We start from the raw sequence: 26,998 nt of genomic DNA, 5'->3' as shown, positions 1-26,998 counted from the left end.
TGGGTCCTGCATCTGGGTCACAACAAATCACTGCAACACTACAGGTTTGGGAAAGTGTGGCAGAAAAGTGCCAATCAGAAAAGGACCTGGGGGTGCTGGTTGCCTGAATATGAGCCAGCACATGCCCAGGTGGCCAAGAAGGCAAACAGCATCCAGGCTTGTATCAGCACTAGTGTGACCAGCAGGACTCGGGCAGGGATCATCCCCCTGTACTTGGCACTGGTGAGGCCACACCTTGAATCCTGGGTTCAGTTTTGGGCCCCTCACTCCAAGAAGGACACTGAGGGGCTGATGCAAGTCCAGAGAAGGGCAAAAAAGCTGGTGAAGGGTCTAGAGAGCAAGTCGGACAAGGAGCAGCTGTGGGAACTTGGTTTGTTTAGCCTGGAGCAAAGGAGGCTCAGGTGAAACTTCTCACTCTCTACAACTCCCTGAAAGGAGGCTGCAGCAAGGTGGGAGTTGGTGTCTTCTCCCAAGGACAAGTGACAGGAAAGGAGGAAACAGCCTTAAGTTACACTAGGGAAAGTTTAGTTTGACTATTAGGAATTTTTTTTTCCCTGAAAGGGTTGTCAAGCTCTGGCCCAGGCTGTCCAGGGCTGTGGTGGAGTCCCCATCCCTGGAGGGATATAAAACCTGTGTAGAAGTGGTGCTGACAGACATGGTTTAGTGGTGACCTGCCAGTGCTGGGTTAATGGTTGGACTTGATGATCTCTTCCAACAAAAAGGTTCTGTGATTTTGTGGATAAGAAGCTTTATGAGTGGTTTATTGCAAGGTGAGGTGAGGATTACTCGAGTACTCAAGGAACAAGTGATGTACCAAAAAAAAATTATGCTTCTTCCCTTGGGCCACGTCATACCTGAGGTGGGGAAATGAGTGACAAAGGGGGGCACAGTACATGGCCATCATACATGACAATTAGATGCATATGTGTTGTGCACACAGAGCAATGAAGAGTACACGGGGTTTCGGTAGTAGAACTCGTCTGTGGCTAAAAGATATTTCAGCAGAATTTGTGCAGTTTTTCTGGAGAAATGTAGTGGTGATTTTCACTGGATGACCAGCTGCGACGTGGAGAGATAGGGGACTAGCCACCCTACAGGGTCTCCCAAAGGACCCTGTCTCCACAATGTGGTCGCGATTATGCGGGAGCCAGACCAGGCAATGGCAGTCACACCAGTATTAATGTTGTTGGGGCTGTGCTTCAAATCATCCTTTTTTAATTTTTTCCACCAGCCTGGCCCTTAGAGCAAGAGACAGCAGCCATGACGTCAACAAGGGACCTCTTCCAAATCCCACGTGGGGATTCATGGCCACAAATCTTCCTCCTGTCTGAACCAGCTCTGAAGGAGAAAGGCCAAGTTTAAAAAAACAGCAGGTTACTTACTTGCATGCATTGCCTGAGTGCCTGCTGCCGCTGGCCTCCGCCAGCAGCCTCACCACAAAAGGTCCCTGCCATCCCAAGGGTGACCCAAAGGTGACTTTGCCCCTCTCCTGGATGGAGAGGCAATCAGCTGCTTGTAAGTGTACTAAATACACGCTGGGCTCAAAGCACTTCGTACAGGCTCAAAAGGCATTAAAGCCAATAGGAGTTTTCCCGAAGTTCTAGGTTTAATTGGGAGGCTGTGTTCATCAGTGAAGGGCTCGCTGCCTTGTCCTGGTCCCTAACTCACTCCTTGTCCCTTCCATCAAGTGATGTAGACCCAAGTGAACTTGGCAAGGATCTTTTTTTTCTTTCTTTTTCCTTTTCTTTCTTTTGTTTTTCCTTTTTCCTTTTCCTTTTTTCTTTTTCCTGTCTCCTTTTTCCCTTTCTTCTTCTTCTTCCTTTTTTTCATTTATCTTTTGTATGCATATATATCTTTCTTTCCCCCCTTATTTTTTGTATGCATATATTTTTTTTCTTTTCCCCTTTTTCTTTCCACCTTCCCTTTTTTTTTTTTATCCTCCTTTTTCTTCTGGTGCCTTTTCTCTCTATCCCCTCCATCCTCAGTCAGTCTGGCAGCACATCAGTGATGAGCTAATGTGACTCTCTGCTGGATCCCAGATCTGTGTGGGAGACAGTGAGGCGATGTTCAGCCATGGCTCAGCCCAGTGCCAGCCACGACTGGGGTCCAGCCCCAACGCGGCAAGTATGCCATCAGAGCTGAGGCAGGTGAGGGCCAGATCCAGGCAGCCAAGTGTTCCTTTTGCTGGTGGTGCTGGGAAGGGATTGCAGAAGTCAAATGATCCTAGAGGTCCATTCCAACCCAGTATTCTATGATTCATCCCTTCAAAAAGACCAAAAATAAAAATATCGAAACAAAAAGGAGCTTCTTACCTTTAAGGAGGACCTCCTGGCCACCAAGGTCTGAGGTGGCCAAGCCACCATGACTCCCAGGGTCAGCAGTGGGAAATGAGGGGTCCCAGCCATTGGTAGGAGATGCAGAGAAGGAGGATTAGGCAACAGGATAATGGATTTTAGGGGGATATGATGTATACCATAAAATCTGGACATCCTTTGGTGAGATGGCTAATGCTAATAGGATACACTAATGTCCACGGTGTATCTGTCATCCTTTAGCTGCTCAGCAGGTTGGACAAACTTATTTTGTATATTTTAATGCTAGATTTCTTTTTTCCTGTTTCCAGCCTCCAAAATAGGGTGGCTGGGTGTTATTCCTAGGGGATGTGAACAGTGCCAAATACAGGATTGCACCATCTCCCTTGGAATATCCATCTCAGTCCATTTGCAAGTAGCTTTTAACATATCCATAAACTTTCAGCAAAGCTTTTTGGAATAAGTGTTTTTAAAAACACTTGTTTTAAAAACAAAACAAAACAAAACAAAAACCAAATTGCACACCACTGAGTGAGAGGGGGATTGCCTCAGGAACAGATCTAGCGATGCACAGAAACACCACCTCAGCCCCCTTTCTACTTGACCATCCCTCTCCTGCAACTCTTGCTTTGCATCTGCATGACCTACCCGCTACTTTCATCTCCGTGCAACACAAACCTGCTCTGGTTTTATTTCAAAACTCTCTAGGAAATATAATTCCCTGTTGTCCTCAAGCGTTAGTAGCTCTTTGAAGCAAATAACCAGAAGGAGACCTGGAAAGTGCCCTCTCCTTCTCTGTCTAGCCATGTGCATGTTCAACTTGCAGGTGTTGGGCCTTCAGAGCAAATCAATGACCGATGGAGAATTATTTGTATTTCATGCTCTCCAATGCTGTGCTGCCAGAGTCTTGTGATGGTGTTCCGTGGGAGGCTTGCTGCAAGATGCTCCTTTGGCACTACAGCATCATCTTTCCAGCTTCTCCAAAGTCTGCCATGGGCTGCTAGCAACATTCCCAGGGCTTTACAGCTGGGAAATAGCAGCAACCTCCTGGAAGAGCCTGATGTCACAGATTTTTCAGCTTGATTTCTAGAGCAGTGGCCTGGATGTGCTTCAAACATCTGACTACTTTTTCCAAGCAGAGATGTTGCCTGGGATTTTTATATTTTTTTCTTTTTCTGGACTTTCCCTTCCCCAGCGCTCAGACTGTCTTGTGCAATTGGTGTCCCTTTGTAGACACATCTGTGAAAAATGCAGATATTTCCTGAGAACAGTGCAGTGGAAATTCTTGAGATTTCTGGTGCAGATGGACACGTACAGAGCTGAGGCTGGGGAGGAGGAGGCAGCAGTTTAAGAGATGGTTTTTTGGCAGAAACAAAAGCATTCTGCTCAGCATCTCCCACACGTACCTGCAAAATGGTTATTCAACCAATGGTAAACTGTGAGTAGGTTCAAGCATTTGCCACAGCGCTAAGGTTTTGTAACTACTTTTGTGCCTCTGGTAAGTTGGGGGCTTGCAAATGGGTCTTGGACATCTCCCTGCTGTGCACGGTGCAGTTGGCTCGAGCCAGCCCTGGCTGTGCACGCTGCTCTTTGTCATGCAGAAGCCCCAGCTACCAAACATGTAGGTGATTTCTCTGTGTGGCTTAAAAATACCAAGGGCGCAAAGGCATGCTGAAAGCTCATTGGGGGGTAGCAGATTTTGACAGTGCCACCACACCCCCTGTGCCAGTTTCCTCCATGCTGCCGCTGAGGCTGGGAAACTCATCACACGCAGCCTCTGGTGTGTCTGGAGGAGCTCAGTGGGAGGCGTAGCTGCAGCAGCACAGGGTAGCGAGGGAGGCTTTGCAAATCCAGTCAGGGTGAGGCCTCGACCAAGAGGCTGCTTCTGCATAGGGAAACTCATCTGGGGAAAAGGTTTGAGGCCACATCTGCAAGGAGGAAATTTGGGAACACAGCTCCCAGGGATCAGCATGGCACTGGTTCAGTAAATCCTGGAGCTGCTATGGGATAGAGCTTACCACATACAGTCACAGGCTGTCAAAGAAAATTTCCAAGAGGAGAAGTTCTCCTCCCCATTTCTACGTGACAACCAGCATTAGAGGGTCCTGCAATGGAACACAGCTGCAGGGACAACGAACAGGGCTGACCAGAGTACAGCCTGCTCTTTTGCAATGGGTTTGGCTCCTAACTACAAACAAAAATGCCTTTTTATTCCCAAAAATAAAATTTAAAAAAAGGAGGCAGCTTTCCAGCAGCTGCCTGTTGCAACAACAGAAGAGGGGTGGAAATGAGTTGCTGCATTCAGTGTGCTGATTCCTAATCGAGCAATGTTCAAATCCCTGTGGCTAAAACTAAGGTCTCAACCTGGAGACTTAGATGGATTGGGGTCAGATGGACCAGGGATGCCTTAGAAGGATTAAAAAACCTATTGAATGGCACCTAACTGGGGGAGAAACACCTTCTGAGGTGTTAAGTGCAGATGTGCACGTGATGGTTGCTGGTTCCTGATGCCATAGGATGTTACAAGCTCTTTTGCTGAACGTTTGCCCAGTAAGGAAGAATATTATCATTAACGGGCAAAATAATAACCAGATTCCTTCCCCTGGTCTTACATCAGACACAAAAGATCCAAGATGGCAAATCACTGGAGGAATGAACAGATGACATTGTGAGTGAATACATTTGCTCATGGCATAGGATGTAAAAAAGGGAGCAAGCTGACTCAGACACCAGGTGGGGGATGGAATAAGAAAGGCGATGAGTCCACTTGCTGTGAACAGTCGGGGAGCTGTTCCAACAACCAGAATCCCCACATAGCACAACCACTGCGTGAGCAAGCCTCCCAACTGCACTGCAGGCAGAATCAGTTCTTCTGTATTTAGCTTCTTCCCCTGCCTCCAAGTTCTTGTGGAAGGTGGGGGCTCCTGGTGGTGATCTCCTAAGTGCTTCCCACCCAAGGCTGGCCAGAGCCTGGATGAAAACCAATCTGGAGGGTCTTTCTTGCCTGGCTGGGGACATCATCCATATGCCCACCCTCATTCAGGGCTGGGGGCTTAAACTCCAACACTTCACAAGCCCAATATGAGAAAGATTCCCACCCGTTTCCCTGTGCTTCCCTTCCCGGGGCAACTGGGCCTGGCCTGTCTTGGAAGCAGATACAGTTTTGGTCAGATCGGGGAAAAAGTACTAAAATGCAAAGGAACCATCAAGTCAGGTGCTTTAATCTGGCATTAACCCCGTCCCCGAGTCCGTGCAAGCAGGATGGCTGGCTTCCTTGCTTGCCTCTCTCTTTCAGGATTAAGCTGGCTTAATATCAAGCACTGCAGAGCTTGTTCATCTCTTCCAAGCAGCAGATATTTTTCTAGCACTAACAAGGCTTTTGTACCTGGCTGCTAAACCTGGCTAATCTACCCCGTCCTGCTGGGAAGTGGGCAAAAAGGGGCTCTTTGGGCTGCATTGTGAAGACGTTCTGACTTGGCCTATTTCAAGTAAGAGTCTCCCTGGAGAAGAGAAATAGAATTCTCCTTGCTAGGAGAATTAGCATGTGTTTCCTAAGATTAGGGGCAGTGTGCAGATACCACGTACTGCAGCTGCCACGAGATCTGAGGTTGCCAAGCTGCACTTGATCTGTGTCACACTGCTGTGTAACAGGCTGTTACTGTTCTCAGAGGCCTTGTGGGCTTGTCTGCTGAAGTTTATCAGGGCAATATTTAGAATCATAGAATGGTTTGGGTTGGAAAGGACCACTAAAGGTCGTCTAGTTCAACCCCCCCTTCACTGAGCAGGGACACCTTCAACTGGAACAGGTTGCTCAAAGCCCTGTCCAGCCTGACCTGGGATGTTTCAAGGGATGGGGCATCTACCACCTCTCTGGGCAACCTAGGTAGTGCTTTCACCACCCACAGCATAAAAAATTTCTTCCTTCTATCTAGTTGAAGTCTCCCCTCCTTTTTTTTAAAAACAACACCTCTTCTCCTGTCACAACAGGCCCAGCTAACATATTTGCATTTTTAGGTTCCCTGTTGCTGCTTTTAGTCCCTAATTGATGTCTACAACCTGCTCTGCATCAGTGGGCTTTTAAGTGTGAAGAAGGAGTGCAGCTAACAGGCTGCTCTTGGAGGTGCACCCTGCCCTTCTTCCATAGCTGCTTCCATTCTAAGGGAAAAAATAGCATTAAATAAAATATTTAAGCTTAGTAAGGAGCCAGTCTTTGACCACCTACATCCTGCATTGCTGGTGTGGGACTGAGGTTGATGGGCTGCTTTTGCCCATGGCCTGCATCCCAGGGAAGAGGGATTTGGGACACAGAGCAAGAAAGTGCAGAGAAAACAGAGAGTTTTACTTCACAGTTATTTTGGAAATGACTTTAGTATCTGGCAACTTTTTGTTGTGTGTCAAACTGTCAACCGGTCAGTCCGAAATCCACCCCTGTGTAACTCTGAGCACGGCCAGCCCAGGAGTCCAGGGAGCTGCACATTTCACCCAGCAAGACTTGTGGAGACCCTGGCACCCAGGACAGGGCCAAGGGGTGGAGCTGCCCAGCTTTTCCAAAATAATTTCTATCAGCCTTTAGAAAAGTGCATTGGGACAACATGCAATACCATGAGACTAGCAGAGCTGTGGATTAATAGGATGTGTCAGGCTCACTGTATTTTATTGTCCTGCTGCAAAATGCCTCTTTTAAACCATTGATCATCTTCTACATAGAGAACTCTTCTTGCCACAAAACCTGCCAGACTTCCAGGGAAAAAAGTGTGAGTGAGTGTATTTAACTCTCCTTTCCAGATGGCACTTAGTCAAACTTTTACTTGCTAGACAGTAAGTGGTAATGCTATCATCTGAGATTTATGTGGCCTTGCCCCTAAACCATCAGCAAATATGAGGAAGCTCTAAGGGCTGGAGTAGCAAAGCAGTGGCAGGATGGACTCAGGAGCCTCAAACACATATGCCATAGAAGAGCAGCCACAGTAGTCCAGTTATTTCCAAAGGAGGCTGCATCATGCCCTCTGCAGAATTCCAGCCAATCTAATGCAATGCTCTTTTTTTTTTTCTCATTAACCTCCAATGCAACTTCCCCATCTGCAGAATTAATCACTGCTGGAAAGGCTGACGAGTATTTTAGAATAGCAAATTACTGCTTTCATCCCTAGCAACTATTTTCAGGCCTGTTGGTTCCACGTCATTTTCCTGACCACGGTCATTTATAAGCTATATATATATAAATTTCATACATGCGTAAATAATTTCTACCTTTTTTTAATAATGACAACTTATTTGGCCTTTTCCCACTGGGCTATGCTAAAGTTGAGACCCTTGCATCCCAGATGAGATTCCAAGGAGTATAGTCAGGTGCTTTCAACCCAGGTTTTGAAGCTGGTTTTGATAGGTCTGAAAGCTGGATGATCTAGTGGGAGGTGTCCATGTCCATGGCAGAGGGTTTGGAATTAGATTTTCTTTAAAGTCCCTTCCAACCCAAGCATTCTGTGATTCTATGATTCCTTGGATATTTCCCTGCTGATCTAGGAAGGTCTCAGTTTGGAAAACCCCACTGCTTGCACCAGTCTCTGAAACAAACCCAGTATTGTCCCTCCTCAGCATGGCTTTCCCAAAAGCTTTTTATCATGGGTGGCCAAAAGTTGTCCCTTCCCCAGGAACACATGGCATACACTGTCCCTCTCCCACTTGTCTCACTGGCTACCTGAATCAGAAAAATAAAAAAAAATGGTTGCCTCAACCCCCACCCTCATTTCTCCTGTACTTGCCCATCCCCATCCCCACTTTCCTGGAGACCACAGCCATGCCTATGGCGCAAATCTTCAATCATTTGCCCAGGTTATATCTTTATACTATCAGATTTTAGTAGAGAAATACAGTGAGGTCATCAGAGTGGAGTTGTCTGCACTTCATTTTGGTGCAGTCGCTATAGCAACGAAGGTTGAAACAAAACATATAGTTCATCAAGGCAAAGTTTCCTGGCTGGTGGTATTCATTTTTCTTTATGAGTTGACTTTGGAAGACAGCGAAGTGGCAGCTAATGGAAACTCAAACGTCTTTCTCTGTCCCCCATCTGCTCCTCTGTCTCCACAGCAATCGAGATAAAGGTTAGACATCTGGTTCAGATCTGCTCTGTTTAACCAAAGAAAAGGCCTGCTCCTGCTGTCTCATAAATCACCCCGCAGCTGGACTGCAGTCCTGGATGTTTGCTAGGGCTGTTTACCCCACCACATCCAGGGGCTTTGCTTTTGGAAAGGCTCTGCTTGCACTGAGCTGCCTGCTCCCATTTTGTGAGGAGGCCCTGGCTGCTGGGCTGCAGCTCTGGGCAGGTGGCAGGGGCTGGGAAGTTGTCGTGGGTTTAAAACTACCATGGGACCTAAAGCCACGTGGGATGCTGGTCTCGGTGTCAGGCACGCCAATGGCCAGTCAGTTTGATGGGGCAGACTCTTTCCAGTGGTTCCCGGTGACAGGACAAGGGGCAATGAGTGCGAGTTGGAACACGCAGGATTCTATCTGAACGTGAGGAAAAACTTCTCTCTAGTAAGAGTGCCAGAGCTCTGGGACAGGCTGCTCAGAGTGTGCGGGTCTCCTTCTCTGAAGAGATTCCAAACCCGCCTGGACGTGATCCTGGGCAACCAGCTTCAGGTGACCCTGATTGGCAAGCAGATGAGATGATCCCCAGAGGTCCCTTCCAACCCCTACCGTGTTGGGATTCTGTGATTGTGTGAATGGTGCTTACTTGCGGTGAGCTCCCTGTGAGATGCTGATCCGTAGGAGCGAGGACTCCACCCCAAAGAGCTCATGCACATTCAGAGGCTGGAACACATAGGCAGAAAACAAATGAGCACCTACAAAATCCAGTATCAACCAAATCCCCTTATCTCAGCTTCTCATCTCCTTGTTATTCATAGGTTTAGTGATTTTAGGGTTAGGACATGTTTATTTCCATCTCACAAGCAGTAGGCTGAAACAAGAAGAGATGAAGGGTTTGGTTATGGCCACACAGAAGACTTGTGGCTGAGGAAATGCCCACTTTTATGTCTCAATTATCTGATGATCCTTCTTTCTAGGCTCAGCTGCTTCAAGTTTACCTGCATCTTGGATACAGTCCTAATTTCCTGCCCAGTGTGGTAGAAGACATCCTTTTCCCTAAACTCTTGAGCTTGCAGTGTTAGCAGTGGCGGTGTGAGGCATTGCTTTGGTGTGGTGTCACTGGAAAACTTACTGTAACTGGAAGAAGCTAGGCAGGTACATGTGTACATCTATGTACTTTTAGTCTAGCTTCTTTTACTGATGTTATAAATACTGGCTAATAAAATGTGTCTGAGCCACTTTGCCTCTCTTTTAAAGGTTTCCCAAGAAACAGAAAGCTACAGCATTAAGAGAACCTAACCAATCATTAAAGGCTGGTACTATCCTAAATTTTAGGGTCTGGCTGCAATGCTTAACTCTGCTGTACGTCCTGCTCTTCGTTCTTATACCATCAGTATCACAAAAGGCTCTTGCTGCTCTGGTGCTGAACACTGTGGTTTTCACCAGCGGACTGATAGCTCACTTGAAGCCAAGGGCAGCATGTTCATCCAAAAGGGTTTCAATTACAGCAAGTGAGATTTGGGGCTGGCTGTTGCAAAAGCCAGGTAATACCTTGTCCCAGGGACTGTCCACTGTTGCCCAGTTATAGAATTGCCCTAAATCTCTGGAGTCTTGTGGGAACAGGTTAGACAAACCTTTGCAGGGTTCACACAACTCGGGTTGACCCCTGCCTTGGAGACCTGCATAAAGTCCACGTTATCTTGGATTTAATGTGTTGTCTTCTTAGTCCTAATGCTAATTCTGTCCCAGTCAGCTGAGACACTAGCCACCAGTGACCCTCTCCATGGAGTATTTCACAGTAAGGTTGCCCGGAAGATGCCACAGAGTCCTACATCCCCTCCTAGATCCCCACCTCAATTTAGTAGTGTGTCCTGGTTGCCTAAATGCAAGCCCCTACTGCAAGTCGAGATGCTCAGTGGTGGTCAACAATATCTGCGTGGGGTTTGAAGACATGGTAAAGGTTAAGGAGATTCTACATGCACCATGTAACTGGTGCCTGAGGGTTACTGAAATGACATATCGTGCCTTGATGTCAGCAAATATATCCCACTTGTACTGTCTACATCAATGGTCAGACCTTTCTAGCATTGGTTCAGCGTGCCTCAGGGCCTGAGTCCCACAGGGGAGTTATGCTAAAACATGTGACCAAGACTATGCAAAAGAAGATGTGGACAAGTCAGAGGAGGAGGATGCCAGGTTACCCTCTTCACTGATGCTGAATCCTTTTACAAGATGTCTTGGCCAGTAGTAGAAATGATGTAGCTGTTGTGGTCTGGCAAGGAGAGATGCAGTTCACAGGGAGTGATAGTATCTTTTATTAGGCTGATGTGCCTCAAGAAAGCAGGCTTTGAGGCATGAAAGTGCTTTTTGGGGCATGGTCTGAAAGTTTGAGAGCATCAGCCCAGTCATGAGACATGGCCTCCAGCAGCTCACCTAGGGCTTATGTAGAAAGATGGAGAGACTTTCTGAACAGCATTAGACTATGGAACAGGTCTTCACCAGGAGACTTTTTTTTTTTAGTGAAGCTCTTTTATTTCACAACATGCCCTCACCTTGTTGAGAAATGTCAGCTTTTATATCTTTGCTGCCTCACTCTCAGGCAGGGGTGAATGGCTCACCCTGCATCTTTCAAAGCAAAATAATGGGCATTTTTGATGCCAGAGATTTAGATGGCATGTCTGCAGAAGTCCTGCTTTAAGGACTGTGTCCTCTGGATTACAATGCATAGAATCACATAATGGTTTGAGTTGGAAGGGACCTTAAAGATCATCTATTTTCAATCTTCCTGCCATGAGCATGGACACCACATCCCACTAGACAGGGTTGCTCAAATCCCCATCCAACCTGGTCTTGAAGACTTCTGGGGACAGGGCAATCACAGCCTCCCTGGGCAACCTGTTCAAGTGTCTTACAAACCTCACAGCAAATAATTTCTTCCTAATATCTAATCTAAATCTCCCCTTTTTCAGTTTGGAACCATTACCCTTCATCCCATCACTACTCTCCCCGATAAAAAGTCCCATCCCATCTTTTCTGTAGGCCCCCTTTAAGTACTGGAAGGCCACAATAAGGTCTCCCCAGAGCCCTGTCTTCTCCACACCAAACAATCTCAACTCTTCCAGCTTGTTTTCATAGAAGAGGTGTTCCAGCCCCCGATCATCTTTGTGGCCCTCCTCTGGACCCACTCCATCCATCATGTGCCTTGAGTTCATCAACACAGTGTCTATATTTATTTCAGGATACTGCAAAGAAATGGTTCCAGAAGGAGATGGGAACTGTTTAGGCAGAGCTGATTTATCTGCAGCAAAAGCACATTAGGGGAGCAGCCTTGCATGAGTGTCTAACCCTTAACATGAGAGGCTCAGCGACCAGAGGGGACGCCAGCTGGATTCACAGCACAGGGGTACTAATAAAATGGTGGTGGGAGATGGCAAAGGCCACCCCCAAGAGCAGCAGGGCACGGATGTCGGGGCTGGCCATCAGCGGCCGGGAGCAGAGCGTGCTGCCTGGGGGGAGCTCTGTTGGGCTGGGCTGAGCTATTTTTACTCCTGGTCTGGTCCCGCAGCCACGCTGGCAGAGAGGCTCCCAGCTGCAGATGACTTCCATGTGTAACCTCGCCTAGCTTCTGGCTGGGGGCCCGGGGCGTAACGTGCTTCCTTAAAAGGCTAAGGAGAGGCAACTGCAACACTCCACCGCCCTGGGGATGGGAGGGGATATGGGGCCCCTTCCCAAGCTGCCTGCTACCCCCAGCATGCTGTGGAAGCCTGGACTGTGCCTTTGCATTCTGGAACGCTGCACAGTTCACCAGAAGCAGCTTTCTTGGGAAACACAGGAGGCACTGGTGTTAGGAAAACCTGTCCCGTGCTGTAGAGGAGTGGGAGGCTGGAGGGAAAGATGATTCTAGTTAAAGATGTCTCTGCTTACCACAGAAGGGCTGGCCTAAATGGCCTTTAAAGGTCCCTTCTGACCCAAACCATTATATGATTCCATAGTTCTATGATTCTATGATTTGTGGGTCACTTTAACCTAGTTGCAACCTTTATACCCAGTCAGAGCAAAAAAGGGGGTCTTGGGGCATGTCCTCGTGCATGGTGAAATGTGGGGCAGGCTGCTCTGTCCCCTGGAGTGGCCACAGCTGGGTGCAGCTGTTGCAAGAGCCAGTTATAGTAATAAAGAAAAAAAATTACCCATTTCCCTCTTTTTTAATGAAGTCCTTGTGATGTGCTGGGGGAGGGTGCCAAATAAACAGTGCAGCTTCCCAAGCACAGCTGCTCGGCTCATCCCCAGTTGAGCAGAGTCCCTGCCATTCCCTATCCCTCTTTGGTACTGACAGGAAATTTGGGGAGCTGGGCTGCTCTGTATGCCAGGAGTGGCATAAAATCTGGGACACCTAAAAACATAAATCCTCGTAGGGACAAAGCCCTTGCCACAATGACTCTGCAGCCCCACTCACCTGAACAAGCTAAGATGAGTCTCTTGGACTCCTGTGGATCACATGTGCAGCAATGAATGGACAACCTGAGGTGTCTGGCCAGCTTTAGCCTTGTACACTATGTTATGGGAAGCAAAGAGTCTTTTTGGGAGGGCTGCTTCCAAAGGCATCGAATACATCACAGGTGGAGTGTCTCTTGACGGTTGTTGAAGACCTGTCTGAAGTGCTTCAGAAAGTAGCACCCCAACATGTGGGGCAGATGAGCACCAGGTGACAGTCCTGTTCTTCACGTGACAGTCCCACCCTGACCCATGGAGGAAGACACTGGATAAGCCTTAAATTGTAACCTTGGTCCCCTTTCCAAGATTTAACCAATGCAACCCTGGTCTCCAGAGGTGTGTAAATGGCCTGTCCTCTGTGGACCTGCTCTGGTTTTGGCATTCAGCTGCCCTGTCCATGGCATGTGCTTGCAAGGCTCACGTGTTCCTTCTCATAACCCCCACCAGGCCATGGGAGGTGTTATCATCCTCTGCATACAGACAACAAATGAGGTCTGGGGAAATTTAGGACCTGAGCCTTACAACACAGCTGCCCTGTGCTCTGTGGGGTTGCTAAGTTCATCTGTTTCGTGATTTTAGGGGGGACTTCTGGAGGGGCAGAGAAACATGCATTGTTTGTGTGAATTTTAATTACTTTGTGTGAGCTCAGGGAAGGACAGGAATAGCCTAGGGTAAAAATCATCATGGTTATGGGCAGTAGAGGAGACATCCAAAAATGCCGTGGGGTCATTGAGCCCTGTAGGTTGGAAGGGACCTTCAGATGCCTCTGGTCCAATACCGTGCTCAAAGCAGGGCCAGCTGAGTCTGAGTTGCTAAAGGCTAGCTGAGTTTAAATTCATCCAGGATGGAGATTTTGCAACCGAGACATCTCGATTCTCAGCTTTTTCCAAGCTGGAAAACTCCAGGTTACCAGCAGCCCCTCACTGATGTCCCCCGTAATATCCATACCACATCCGTCCTTCCTTTAGGGACCACTGGGATTTCCTTCCAAAGAAACAGTTTCCAGACCCTGGAAAATTACTGCACTGGTACCCACCACGGCTTTTACAAAGACACACCCATGAATTTCTCAAAACCTCCATTAGACTTTATTTAAAAGTTCTTTGTATAGACTTCCTGGCACAGAATCCACAATAAAAATAAAATCCCCCTCCCACCCGCCACCTTTCCCCTCCCCAAATTGCTTTGCTTTGTATATCATAAAACACACAATATCAGAAGAATGCCAGAGGCATCCTACACCACAAATTAAAAATTTGTTAACTGAGGCCTTTGTCCCCGCAGTGCATTTGCATTTGGAAACCTTGCTTCCTTTTCCTTGCTAGTTCGCTTGGCCACATATGTTACAAATGCATATGAGAGATCTAGTCTGAATTCTAATCCAGCAAAAAAAGAAAAAAAAAAAAAGATGAAAAATTGAACCGCTTGTGTGTCTGAATTAGCTACTCTCTTACACGAAGGCTTCCCCTGTACAGTTATGCTCAGTTATGAAAAAGATAAAAGCAAGCATGTAACAGTTGCAGTGAAATTATTATTAATTTTTTTTTCCTCTCATTTTTACAGTGTCTTAGATAGGCAGACTGCCAGAATCATAAAGAAAGGGTAATTTAGATGTGTTTGTAATCTGCAATTAGGTAAATATTTGGTAATGTTGAAGCTATACAATATAACCCGGACACATGTAGCCCTCAGTCCACAAACAGTTTAGCACCATATTTATAGGTCATGTGGCAAAACACTTTCTTCAAGGTTTGCTTGGAAGTTAAAAGCATGAAATAGTACAGTGCAAGGTAGTCTATACCCTTAGCTTCTATAGGAGTAAGGTGGCAATGGCTGATGCTCCTGGCTGTCTCAGAGGTATATGTTGATCTCTGGCTCTATGTTCCTAGCGTCATCACCACGTTAGGGCTGATGCTACCTGAAAAGGTTCAATGGAGAAAGAAAAAAAAACTGAGGTTGTTCCATGTGTGAGAAGCCATGCAGATACTAAGGGAGGGTAAATGGAATCTATTGCCAGGACTTGCTATGGAGTCCAGAGCACTACAACAAAGTTCCCTACAGCCATGCCCTGGACTGGCCATGCCAGGGACCTGTCTGGCCCCCTCCCCAGCCATGTGTATGCTGCTTACCCGGGACGCAAACTTTTTCACATTCTTTCTGCGTGTTGAATCTGTTCTCATTGCCTCCACAGCCGCCGTACCAGAACCGGGCGCAGCTCTTGGTCTTGGGGTCATAGTACCATTTCAGCACAAAGTCCCTGCAGGTCCCCTCATCTTTTTGCACCTGACAGATATCTGTGACTGTGGATAAAAGCAGAAGCAAGAAGAGTCAGCAACAGCACTCCTGAATGAAGCACGACCTCTCTGAATGTAATTGCACAGCAGAGAAATGCCTGTGAGTTGAGCTGGCATGCAAACTCAGAAAGGGCAACCACAGCATAGGCTTTGCACATCTCCTGTGACTAAATCCCATCTCTTGGTTTGCAGGAAGAAGGTCTTTCTCTGGAGGTTACCAGCCCTGATCCACAAGCCCTCTGCCATGTTGCCGTCATGCACCCGTGGAGCAATGCTGAGGTGAAGGAAGAGGGCTACATGGCAGCAGTTCTCTGATTTACAGGAAATGAGTTGGCAGGCCTCAGAACTGGGACAGGGCTGGCTGGGCTGCAAGTGCAAAATTATTTCCACCATCATTTTCCCATGAAAAATACCAGCTTCCCTCAAAAAGAGCAATTTTCTATGAGAAGATGCTCCTGGACCTACCACACAGTGCACAGTGGCATCCTGCATCCATTGCTGGGTGAGCAGGGAACAAAGTAACAAAGTACTTGGATGTGTTAAAATGAAATTGAAAAACAAAACAAAACAAACTTATATTAGCCACTAATTTACCATCGGGTCACATGCAAGTCATCACTTGCACACAGGGATGCAGAAGCAGCTCATGCCACCTCTATTCAGCATGATGCAACCATCAACCATAACAGTTTGTCCTGGAAAACCTTTGTTATCAGAGCCCTGGTATCAGGCTCATTGCTGCTGCTTATCAGGGTGTCAAGATTCTGGTATCCAGCCTTGGGCATAAGTAAAAATCATCAGTCAAACAAGTACATCATTAAAGGCACTGACAAATGAATGAGGGAGAGAGAGAGTCAGATGAGCAGTGTGGGATTCCTCTTACTTAAAAAGGGCTGTTTGCAATATTTAATTATTTAATATGTATTAATATATTTAATCTGGGGGAGGGGAGTCTTTTATGTTGGTTTTGTTTTGTTTGTTTGTTTGTTTGTTTTTCCCAGATGCAAAGATAAATCAGTAAGTACAGACTACACCAGCAACAACTGCTGGAGAAATTCAGGTCTTGAAGTTCTCTCTGATAATCTTCAGATCATGCCTTTTGTAAAATAAGTGCCAGAAATAAAGCTACTTAAGGGACTTGTCTGAAATTGGGGTGAACAGCCCCAAGTGTCCTGCAGTCCCTTGCAGCGGGGGGCAGTAATGGCACAGGGCCCCCAGAAATAACTCTTTGCTAACAGCAAAAGTGCCCCAACTCACTGTAATCCTTTGACCGCTCGTGCGAAGGCAGGATTTTGGGAGACAGAGAGATCAACATTGGTAAAAAAGAATTTTATATTCACTTCTCTATGATCCTGTCTGTTCCAACCGAACAAAAAGAGAAAGCAATCAGCCACTAGTTGCAAGGGTCTGAGAGATCTTACCAAGTCTCTGTTCTACCAGAAACAGAGCCCAAACGTACCCATGAATGAATATAGGGAAGAATATATACAAGCTGGGTGAGTATATAAAAAGCTGCATTTGCCAGCAAGATTCTTTGGGGCCTGATGAAACCAAAGGGATGCCAAACCCTTCTAAAGTTTTCGCAGTGAGAAGGGCACAGTTTATCCCTTGAAAACCTGCCTGGCAAGGGAGCCAAGGCAATAAGAAAGCCCCAGCAGCAGGTTTACTTTAAAGGAAATTGCGGCTGGTGCTGACAGACGCCCAGAGCCATGAAATGCCGCAGCGATGCTCCAGGAATGCTCTGGGGATGGATGTGAAAATGCTCACATCAGCGTCATGGACCTTGCAGCCCAACCACAGGTATGCTGCCGGGTAGACCCTGCCAAAATTCTAAACTCTTTCTGTCCACTCATTTTAATGGCGTTCTTCCCTTCCCTTGTGTTTGCAGGAGTCCCTTTGCGCTGAGAGCAACTGAGCAGATCGTTGCCAGAGCAGTGCTGTGGTTAAAGAGGCAGCCTCAAGTGGTCTCCAACAGAGACTGGGTGGGTTGTTTGAGCAGTGGGTTTACTGTTCAGATAGGAGGAGCTGAGAATATGTCCTTTCTGAGAGAGGAGACATGTCTAAAAGGACACTCCTGCCCATTGTCCTGTTCTGGATGCAGCGTTTTGAACCAGGATTTCTTTTTTAATGTCTACTTTTCTTTAGAATTTGAAATCAATACTGACCTTCCAGTTCAGCTTTTTTGGCTGCTACAGCCAAAAGGTTCCCCATGCCTTTGGCAGGCTCTTTGCCTTTTTACATTCAATTTTTTTTTTTTTTTTTTTTCAAAGTCCATTTCCCTTCTTTCCTGCCTTCTAAAACACAGATGTGAATACAAGAATGACTCTACCCCCAAACCCTGAGCACCTTTTCAGGAATCCAAACAATAATCAAAACATGCAGCTGACTGGAGGTATTACATGATTTTTCTCTGTAGCACAGAGTCCAGGTTGCCCAACTTTCTCCCCCAACACTTCATCACCTTTGAGAGTGGAAGCAGCTTTCAGAATTAGCAGGTACACAGGGAAATTCAACCATCACTTTAAAGGCAGATCTGGCTTCAGGAAAGCTGCTGAAAATTCACTTGAATTGTAACCTTCAGTTTTCCTGCCCTAAAATGCACACTGCATGTACTACTCATCAGTTTCAGAGTACCATCAACCACCATCCTCTAGCTGAACCAGTGGATGGCACTATAACCAACCCCCTCCCCCAACACCACAAGAAATGAAATGAAAACTTATTCAAAAATTTCAAATAATTGATGGAGAGCAAGAACTAGGGAGCTAAAATGTGGTTTAAGCTGTGGCTGACTCTGGCAGGTTCAGAAGACAAGGGCAACCACCATAAGCCAAGGTTTTGATTCATCCTGTGGTGAAAATGTGCCTGGGCTCCTCACTTCCACTTACAGTTAATTTTGTTATGGTTAAAATAAATATATATATATGTGTGTGTGTGTGTGTATATATATATATCTGTGTGTGTGTATGTAAACTCAATAATTAAAGGTTATCCCAGAATTCAAATTGCAGGTTGTTCTGGTGCACATTTTTGCATCCAAAGAGCCCTAAGGTTTGGGAAACTAACTACTTTCTCAGGGTTGAGCCTGGCTCCAGTATGGGTTGAAACTAGAGCCCAACACCCTTTTAAAAGCTGTGCTGCAGATGAACTTCTGTGTCTCTTTTTCCAAAGTGGATTCAAGTTCTGGTTTTGCAGAAAATGGAACCTAGAAGCACCTGACACCTCCTTTTGCAAGCAGCTGCTGCCCCAGGCATCTTCATGGCTGGTGGGGGGCTCCTCTTCATTTGTCTGCATGTTTCTGCAGGGGGACCCACAGCTGGACTCAGGAGGCACCACTGCCAGTGACAAAAATGTCCCTATCTGATTTAAGGAGCTTTAAAATTTAAGGAGCTAAGAAAATTAGATGGGTTGGAGGGGTCCTTAATTTGCCTGTTCAAACCCTGTTGTGCCCCTATGAGGATTAAAGCCCTGCCATTAGGTTCCAGAGCTTGCTTCACTCCGAGGTTTCCCTCCCATCTCTCTCAGGTTTCCATCCCAATCCCTTGCCGAGCCAACAAAGGTGACTGCAAACCTCTACTTCCTTTCCAGGTCATGAAGAGGTTTGCAAACACAACCCTTTCGTCTCAGAAACTCCTGGAGGAGAGGAGGTCATTGCCAGTTCCCTGTGGGCTCCTCCCTCAACCTTGATTTGTATCTTGTGGTGCAAAAGGAAAACATCTGCAAGCAAGACCCAAGCCCCATGATGTGATTTTCCATCAAGTGTTTTGGTTACAGGCAGCAAAATGTTTTCAACACTTCACATCTCAGCAAAGGCACACAACCGAGTGGTGGCATTGGTTAGTCATGCAGCAGTAACAGAGACAAGTCATGCTCCAGTTCAGCCAGCCCATGTGTCTCACAAAATCTAGTGTGTGATTTTGCCATATAGCTGTGGTTTGCACACAGGTCATGCAGACATGGCATGTCCTGGTCTGACGACACGCTCACAAGGTGACTTGCTCAAGCAAAGCAGATGGGGGGACACCATCATGTCACGGAGCAAATGAAAACCGAGTCTATACTACTGGTGATCTTGTACTGGACAAGCTTGGATGCATGCAATGGGATGGTCACGGTGAAATAATGGGTTTGCTTTGGTTTGTGATTATTACTTTGTGGGTGTTACCTGATGATATTGTTTTTTCAAGGGGTGGCTGCTGCATGGTTTTCTCAGCTGCTGCTGAAGGAAAAAGTGCGTGGCTTTGTTTTTTAAACAGCATTTTTTTTCCAATCCGAACATTATTTAACAATATGATAAAACACAAAAGGATTAATCCCCACGTGGTACTTACATGGTTTTAAGCATTTGCTAATACACTCGACTTCGGCCTCAAATCTATTGGCATTACCATCGCAGCCACCATACCAACCCTGGCTGCAGATCTTGTTTTTGTAGTCAAAGAACCACACAATCTGATAGTCCTTGCACTGCATGCCCATGTCAAAGTCCAGCAAGCAAGGGTCTGGCCAATCTGCATGTCAAAAGGTGCAAAGGTTAAGTGACTCTGAAAGGGTTAAAAGCTGAAAAAGCAAAGAGAGGTGGGGGATGGGGAATAAAAATAAAGAAGCCCAGGGGCGTTTCCTTGTCACGTGATTTCTCTTATCAGATACAAACTTTTGCTCCACCTTGCCTCTCCTGGATCTTGATTTCTAAGCCCCATGTCCCCAGACCAAGATAGTGGAGTCCCTTACTCCCTTCTGGCACGTGCAGGATTGGGCCCTCACAGAACTCTTCCCATCTGTTTTCAAAGTGTCTTGGCAACAACTTTTAAACTTTAAGCATATTTATTTTATCTCTAGAGGCAAGCTGCACCTGGTAACTTTGAGGCTTGATAAGGATTTAAACATATGCTCCTTTTCCTCCCAGAAATGGTAATTTAGGTCCAAATCCCAGAGTTTTTATAAGCAAAGGCAAACCTTCCGTGCTAGCAGATGCTTTGCCTCTATAAGGAGGGCAGAATCTGGGGCTTCCTCCAAGGTCCATCAGAAGATTTACTCATGGGTCTCTCCTATTGCTCAGAGAACTAGAGAAGACTCAGCAAAACAACCCATCTCAAATCCCCTGACCTGTTCCATGTCTCCAGCCTGTTGAAAAACTTCAAATTAGCATCCTTGGGGAATGTTTCCCCCAAATTCCCAGCTGCCATAAATCCTTGGGCAGAGATGTTTGCAACAGATGGGTCAACAAGAGGAGCTGATTTTGCAAGGGATGCCTTGAAACAAAGAATAAGCACATCTGTTTTCCTTCAGGCAAACCTACACAAGCCTACACACCTTGTTTCCAAAGGGCTAGCACATAAGGGGTTAAAAAAGTCATGGGGGTGCCTGTCACCTAGTCGGGACAAGCCAGATGAAGGCTTCAGAGGGAATGTCAGTGCCAGGGAGAGGAACCAAATGAGTGGGAATGCATGAGAAGAGTGGGGTCATGCAGCAAAGCAGAAATGAGATGGTCCCTGCCCAGCACAAGCCCTCGGCTCCTGCACTGCAGCAAGCTCCAGTAGTACCCCCAACCAGGCATGAGGTTCATGCTCATCCCTTTCAACACCAGCAGCCAGTCCCTGATAGCAGTTTTGCAAATCCTGATGGCTGAACACACCAAGCAGCAGCATCTCCTCATGCTCTCAAATCACCTCAGGAAGAAAATGAGCCATGATACAAGCAAAATGCTTAAAGGAAAACATGAGTGTGATGATTCAGGGATGAGTTTAGGATGTCAGATCCATAGTTAGTGCCTGCAACATGTCTGTGTTGCTTTCTGAAGACTGAGACCCCTTCCAGACCCTTTGGAGGAAGGGGGTACAGCCTGGCACTTGTGGTACAACTGAGTGTAACAGCACCAATGTAACAAGCTTGATGTCAACAAAGGCAGTGAGATGACATATTAACAGCTACAGTGATCATGGGTTATTAACACAGGTTGTGGAGATTAACAACAGAGTAGGAGCTGACACCTTGGTCATTTAGGGGTTTACTACATACACCACTGGTGGCAGAGAAACAGGTGAAGGGCAGACAAGTGAAACTGGAGGAAGGCTACCAATTAGCCAAATTTATGCAAATATTTGACATTAACTCATCTGCAATCCCTGTCTATTGGTCAAGCTCTTCAGCAGTCAAGGAGCCAAGACCTATTATTTGCTCCAAATGGGGAAAGAGGGATTGAGGAAGCATCTGGTGATGCTCTGCATTCACACCTCCAGCCACACATGCTAGGGTGTTTATGGGGCACAGCCTGTCCCTGGAGAGCAGCCAGTGCTTGGGCCCTGGCTCATGTCCCATCCTTGCAATGGAATCAGGACACAGTTTGAGTCCCTCATGAAGACTGCAGCAACTTCAGAGAGCTCTGGATCCAGCATGGGACAGAGGTCCCAATACGTGTCTCAGACCTGCATGGCCAAGGGTGTCATCTAGGTCATGGTCTGTGGGCTCTGGCAAAGCAAAGGACTCTCAGATCCTTTGGTCCTAGTGGGGCTCTGAGAAAGCCCAGGTTTGGAAGCAGGCAAGGGGGAGACCAGTGCAGATGTCCAGGCACTCAATGGGGGTCCTGGCAGATCTCCCAACCTAGGACTCCCACCGTCACCCATACTCACCACTCTCGGGCCCTTCCAGCGGCTCAGTGTTGAGCATCATGTTGGCCAGGGACATCTTGGGCTGCACTGGGGTCTCTAGGGTGAAGAAGGAGCTATGTGAGCTAAGGGGAAGGAGATCTGCAGCAGCACCCTTGGTGTGGTCATAAACTTACTGGCCCCAGCCCCAGCACTGGGGGGGTGCACACAAGCTGCAGGAGTTTGGTCTGGATCTGTTTACCCTAGAACATACATTTCAGAAATGTTTATTGGAGGCAGCTGACACACAGCAGATACGCTCCAGACAGCATGTCTGCTGTGTGGTCAGGCTCATCCTCGGGGGTGACTGTGAAGGACCATCCCCAGGGCCCATGTGACTGTTTCGAATGGGCCCCATTCGCCCCACAGCACGCAACTGGGCAAGGGCTCTGAAGGATCTCGACATGGTCTCTCTGTAGCCAGTTTAGCTTTGATCCTCTGGCCTTAGAGACGGCAGAAAACAAATGGCATCCTCCAGGGAAGGAGAAACCTCCCATGTAATGGGAAGGAGAACATGGTTCATACTGCATCATGCCCTGCATTACTGCACCCTATGGCATCATGTCCCTTCCACAGGCAACCCGTGCCTCATTTTGCAGGAGAGGGCTGCAGCCACGGAAAGGCTTGAATTTGTTTTTCTCTAGTAGAGGGTATTGGCCTGGGTAAGAGGGACTGTCCTGTCCAGTGTCCAGGTCACAGCCTGAAGGCAAATGTGTTGTCACCACTGCCTACTCAATTTCCTTCCGTTTGAGGTTTACTCTGTGTGGGAAATGCAGCTTCCCTGGGCATCAAGAGCTCAAACAGCATGTGCAAATGTTGCTTCTACATGCTGATGTAGTTTCTCAACATTACTGTGGTCATATTTATTACTCACAAAGGTAAGAGACTTCAGACCTGATCCAAACCACAGAAGCCAATGGAAGGGCTCTCCATGGGCACTGAAATTGTCTCTGAAGTGCCAGAAGAATCCAGATGTAGCACTGGCAGGACCAATGCAAACTTCTCAACACCATCAAGCCAAGTCACTTTTATGCCAAACTGCGTAATAAAAATTGGCTGTGTCTTACATAGCAACTTTTGGCCATGCCAAAGGGTTTGGTGAGGTCTCCATGAGATCTGTGCACATGAAGCTTGGATCCCTAAAGGACCAAACCCTCCATTTAGTCTCTTCTTTGTGGGTTTGGTTGGTTTGGGGTTTTTTTGATAATACAGTGTGTGAAACAGCTAGGTGGCTATGGAAATGGTGATCAGAGAAGAAGCTTTTGCTTATTTTGAAATCAGGCTGGACTGAATTTATTTTGTGTTAACCCAGTTTAACTTTTATTATCAATTACAGTAATGCTCACTGGAGTCTACCAAAACCCATCAAGGCCTCCTGTATGCACAACAAGACAAACCCTGGCTCTGGGACTGGATTTAATTCTCCCACAATCTGTGTTGATTTAACACCAGAGAAGTGTCAACTTGCATTTGCCCAAGAAACATGTTTGCAGTGTTTCATAACTGGGTCTTGCAGCTGGTCTGGATGGTGCCAGACATGCAGTGACACAAAGGAGCATTGCCAGGGCTAGGTTTGTTGGTACCAACTGATCCCGCATCCCTTATGTTATTTTTTTTTTCCATTTTTTGTGTCCATGTAATGAAAAAATGTATGTTTGTGTGTTTTTCTCAAGAGGTACTTACTTGTGCTGAATGTCCCTGCGTAGGTTACTTTGGGTTGGGATTTCTGGTAGCCGGTAATGACCACGGAGTATTTCTGCCCACTTCTGAGTCCTTGGATGACATGCTCAGTGCCAGTCAGGTTTTGCTTCTGCACAAGAGAGTGGTCATGTGCTAAGGTGACGGTGAGATCAAAAGTGTAGGTGCTGTGGGCCTCTGGGCTGGCCCAGCGCAGCCTGGCACTGTTCTCGGTGACGTCTGTGACCTGGATGTCATGGGTCTTTGCTGCAATGCAAAATCAGAAGAAATACTAAGCAAGGACTGAAAGAGGAAAGGTCTCAAGAAAAAAGTGTCTCAGTGCTGCAGGATCTCCTTCCCTGTCTACTGCAAATAAATGGGTCTGCGGCCAGTTGTGGCCTGTGCAAACCAGGCTGTGACTTTGCTGTCTCAGGTGCTCTACCCAGCACGCCGCAGAGAGGCTTCTTCTTCATAGCCTAGACAATTTACCAAGGGATTTATTTATTTTTTAACAATCTTCTGCAATCTAGCAAATCAAAGCAATTTTTAAATGAGATTTACACAGCCTGAAATGTGATTCCCAGCACCACTATAAACATGTTCAGTCAGATCCTTCTTTAGGGCTCAGTGGATTCACTGAACTCCTGAAGATCTTCAGGCAAAGCCTGCTTAAAATCAAACATAAACTCAGACAGGTCAAAGCAGCTCTTAGGGAAAGGTTTTCCTGCTATGGCAGAGTATTGGATGAGACCTTTATATAAATGCTGCTTGGAAGCAACAGCACAGCAAGAAACAGGCAAAAATATTTGTTCCTCACAAGCTGATGAAAGCTTTAACTTTGCAAAAGCTGGTTGCTTTTACCTATGGCTTTGTATTTATTATTTAGACAGGGGCATTAATTCATTTACTGGTTAAATATCCCTGTGCTTTGACACTTGTTCTTTGTTACTCGTTCAGCTACTGCAGAGCTGCCTGCACCCCATTGTAAAATCCCATGGGAAAACCCCTTCACCTGGCCTGTGCTCACATGAAATAGCTTTAGTATTCCCAGATAGGTCTGCAAACAGATTCAGTGATGAACTGACTGAATTATTTATATTAGCTAACAGATAATTCAAACGATGCCATTGTATGAATCACCATAAATTAAGACCAGCAGCATCCAGTGTGGCCAGCAGGACTAGGGCAGGGATCGTCCCCCCATACTCACCACTGGGGAGGCCACATCTCAAATAGTGGGTTTGGTTTGGGGCCCCTGACTCTGAGAAGGACCTTCAGGGGCTGGAGCATGTCCAAAGAAGAGCAACAAAGCTGGGGAAGGGTCTAGAGAACAAGTCTTGCGAGGAGCAGCTGAGGGAATGGGGATTGTTTAACCTGGAGAAAAGGAGGCTCAGGGGAGACCTCACTTTCTACAACTCCCTGCAAGAGGGTTGTAGTGAGGTGGGGGTAAGTCCCTCCTCCCAAAGAACAACCAACAGGACAAGAGGAAATGGCCTCAGGTTGCACCAGGGAAGGTTTAGGTTGTATATTAAGAAAAATTTCTTCCCCAAAAGGGTTGTCAAGCCCTGGAACAAGCTGCCCAGGGCTATGGTGGAGTCCTTATCCCTGGAGGGGTTTAAAAGCCATGGAGATGTGGTTCTGAGAGACATGGTTTAGTGATGACCTGCCAGTGCTGGGTTAATAGTTGGACTTGATCTTAAATGTCTCTTCCAATCAAAATGTTTCTATGTTCCTATGAATTACAAAATCATAGAATCACTTTGGTTGGGAAAGAACTTTAAGATCATCAAGTCCAACCATTAACCTAACTCTACCATACTCTACCAAATCCTCCTCTAAGCTATATCCCCAAGCACCACATCTATATGGCTTTTAAACTCATCCAGGGATGGTGATTCCTCCACCTCCCTGGGCAGCATGTTCCAATGCCTGACAACACTTTCAGTGAAAACATTCTTCTCAATGTCCAGTCTAAACCTCCCCTGGAGAAGCTTGAGGACATTCCCTCTTCTTCTGTCAGTAGTTACTTGTGAGAAGAGACCAGCACCTTCCTCTCTACAACATCCTTTCAGGAAGTTGTGGAGAGCAATAAGGTACCTCATCAGCATCCTTTTCTTCAGCCTAATTGCCCCAGTTCCCTCAGCTACTCCTCAGGAGACTTGTTCTCTAGGCCCCTCACCAGCTTAGATGGTCTTTTTTGGACCTGCTCCAGCACCTCGATGTCTTTCTTGTATTGAGGTGCCCAAAGCTGAACCCAGTACTCGAGGTGTGGCCTCACCAATGCTGAGTGCAGAGGCACAATCACCTCCCTGGTCCTGCTTGCCACATCGTTTCTAATAAAAAAGCTGTTGGCCTTCTTGGCCACCTGAGCACACTGCTGGCTCAGATTCAGCCGCTTGTCAATCAGCACCCCCAGGTCCCTTTCCTCCAAGCATCTTTCCAAACACTCTTCCCCAAGCCTGGAGCATTTCCTGGGGTTGTTGTGGCCCAAGTGCAGGACCGGACACTTGGATCGTACAATCCACGGTTGTGGAAAACAAGGGCCCACCAATCCAGTCTGTCCAAGTCTCACTCTAGACCCCCCATACCCTCAAGCAGGTCAACACTGTCACTCAACTTGGTGTCGTCTGCAAATTTACTGAGGGTGTACTCTGTCTTCTCATCAAGACCACAGGTAAAGATGTCATACAGAGGTGATCCCAATACTGAGCCCTGAGGAACACCAGTCATGACTGGCCTCCATCTGGATTCAGCTCCCTTCCCCACCACTCTTTGGGCCCTGCCGTTCAGCCAGGGATTTACCCAACAGAGTGTACGCCCATCCAAGCCATAAGCAGCCATTTTTTCCATGAGAATGCTATGAGAAACAGTGTCAAAGGGCTTATGGAAGTCCAGGTAGACCACATCCACAGCCTTTCCCTCATCTGCCAGGTGGGTCATCTCATCCTAGATAGACACGGGGTTTGTCAAGCAGGACCTGCCTTTCATAAACCCGTGCTGCCTGGATGTCCTGCATGTGGTACATAACAGCACTCAATAGGATCTGCTCCGTGACCTTCCCTGGCACCGAGGGCAGACTGACAGGTCTGTAATTCCCTGGATCCATGTTTTGGCCTTTCCTGTAGATGGGTATCACATTTGCTACCCTCCAGTCCACTGGGACTTCCCCAGTTAGCCAGGACTGCTGGTAGATGATGGAAAGAGGCTTGGCAGGTACATCTGCCAACTCCATCAGTACTCTTGGGTGCAGCCCATCTGGCCCCATAGACTTGCGGATGTTTAACTGGTGTAGCAGGTCACTGACCATTTCCTCTTGGATTATGAAGGTCCCACTCTGCCCCACCTCCCCATCTTTCTGCTCGGGGGGCTCTGTGTCCAGGGAAGAACCAGTTCTACTGCTAAAGGCTGAGGCAATGGAGGCATTAAGCACCTCATCCTCTTCCTCATCCTTTGTCACTGTGTTACCCCCTGCATCCAATAAAGGATGGAGGTT

The 26,998-nt window shown here is 47.0% G+C and overlaps 1 protein-coding gene across 1 annotated transcript; it reads right to left on the bottom strand.

Moving 5' to 3' along the window:
- Positions 1-14,648: 14,648 nt before the first annotated feature.
- On the bottom strand, positions 14,649-26,235 carry LOC103782434 (collagen alpha-3(VI) chain-like). The gene is made up of 6 exons (XM_008950204.1): positions 26,094-26,235; positions 23,512-23,772; positions 21,814-21,888; positions 19,516-19,695; positions 15,016-15,190; positions 14,649-14,804 (listed from the first exon to the last, which is right to left on the bottom strand). The coding sequence occupies exons 1-6, from the start codon at positions 26,233-26,235 to the stop codon at positions 14,768-14,770; spliced, it is 870 nt and encodes a 289-aa protein (XP_008948452.1). The 3' UTR covers positions 14,649-14,767.
- Positions 26,236-26,998: the final 763 nt, after the last annotated feature.

The sequence above is a fragment of the Merops nubicus genome, unplaced genomic scaffold (assembly GCF_000691845.1).
Source record: "Merops nubicus isolate BGI_N331 unplaced genomic scaffold, ASM69184v1 scaffold372, whole genome shotgun sequence".
NCBI classification, from domain to species: Eukaryota; Metazoa; Chordata; class Aves; order Coraciiformes; family Meropidae; genus Merops; species Merops nubicus.
The sequence above is the reverse complement of the archived record's forward strand: the minus strand, read 5'-3'. Positions and strand labels throughout refer to the sequence as shown.

What these genes read in the sequence shown, in the direction of transcription:
- LOC103782434 (XM_008950204.1), bottom strand. Translation starts at nt 26,235, where the DNA reads ATGACTGGTGTTCCTCAGGGCTCAGTATTGGGATCACCTCTGTATGAC. An exon ending in TAGCAAATGCTTAAAACCAT is followed by an intron (nt 15,191 to 19,515) that starts GTAAGTACCACG and finishes TTTTATCCACAG; the next exon opens with TCACAGATATCTGTCAGGTG. An exon ending in AAAGTTTGCGTCCCGGGTAA is followed by an intron (nt 14,805 to 15,015) that starts GCAGCATACACA and finishes CTTTTCAGGTAG; the next exon opens with CATCAGCCCTAACGTGGTGA.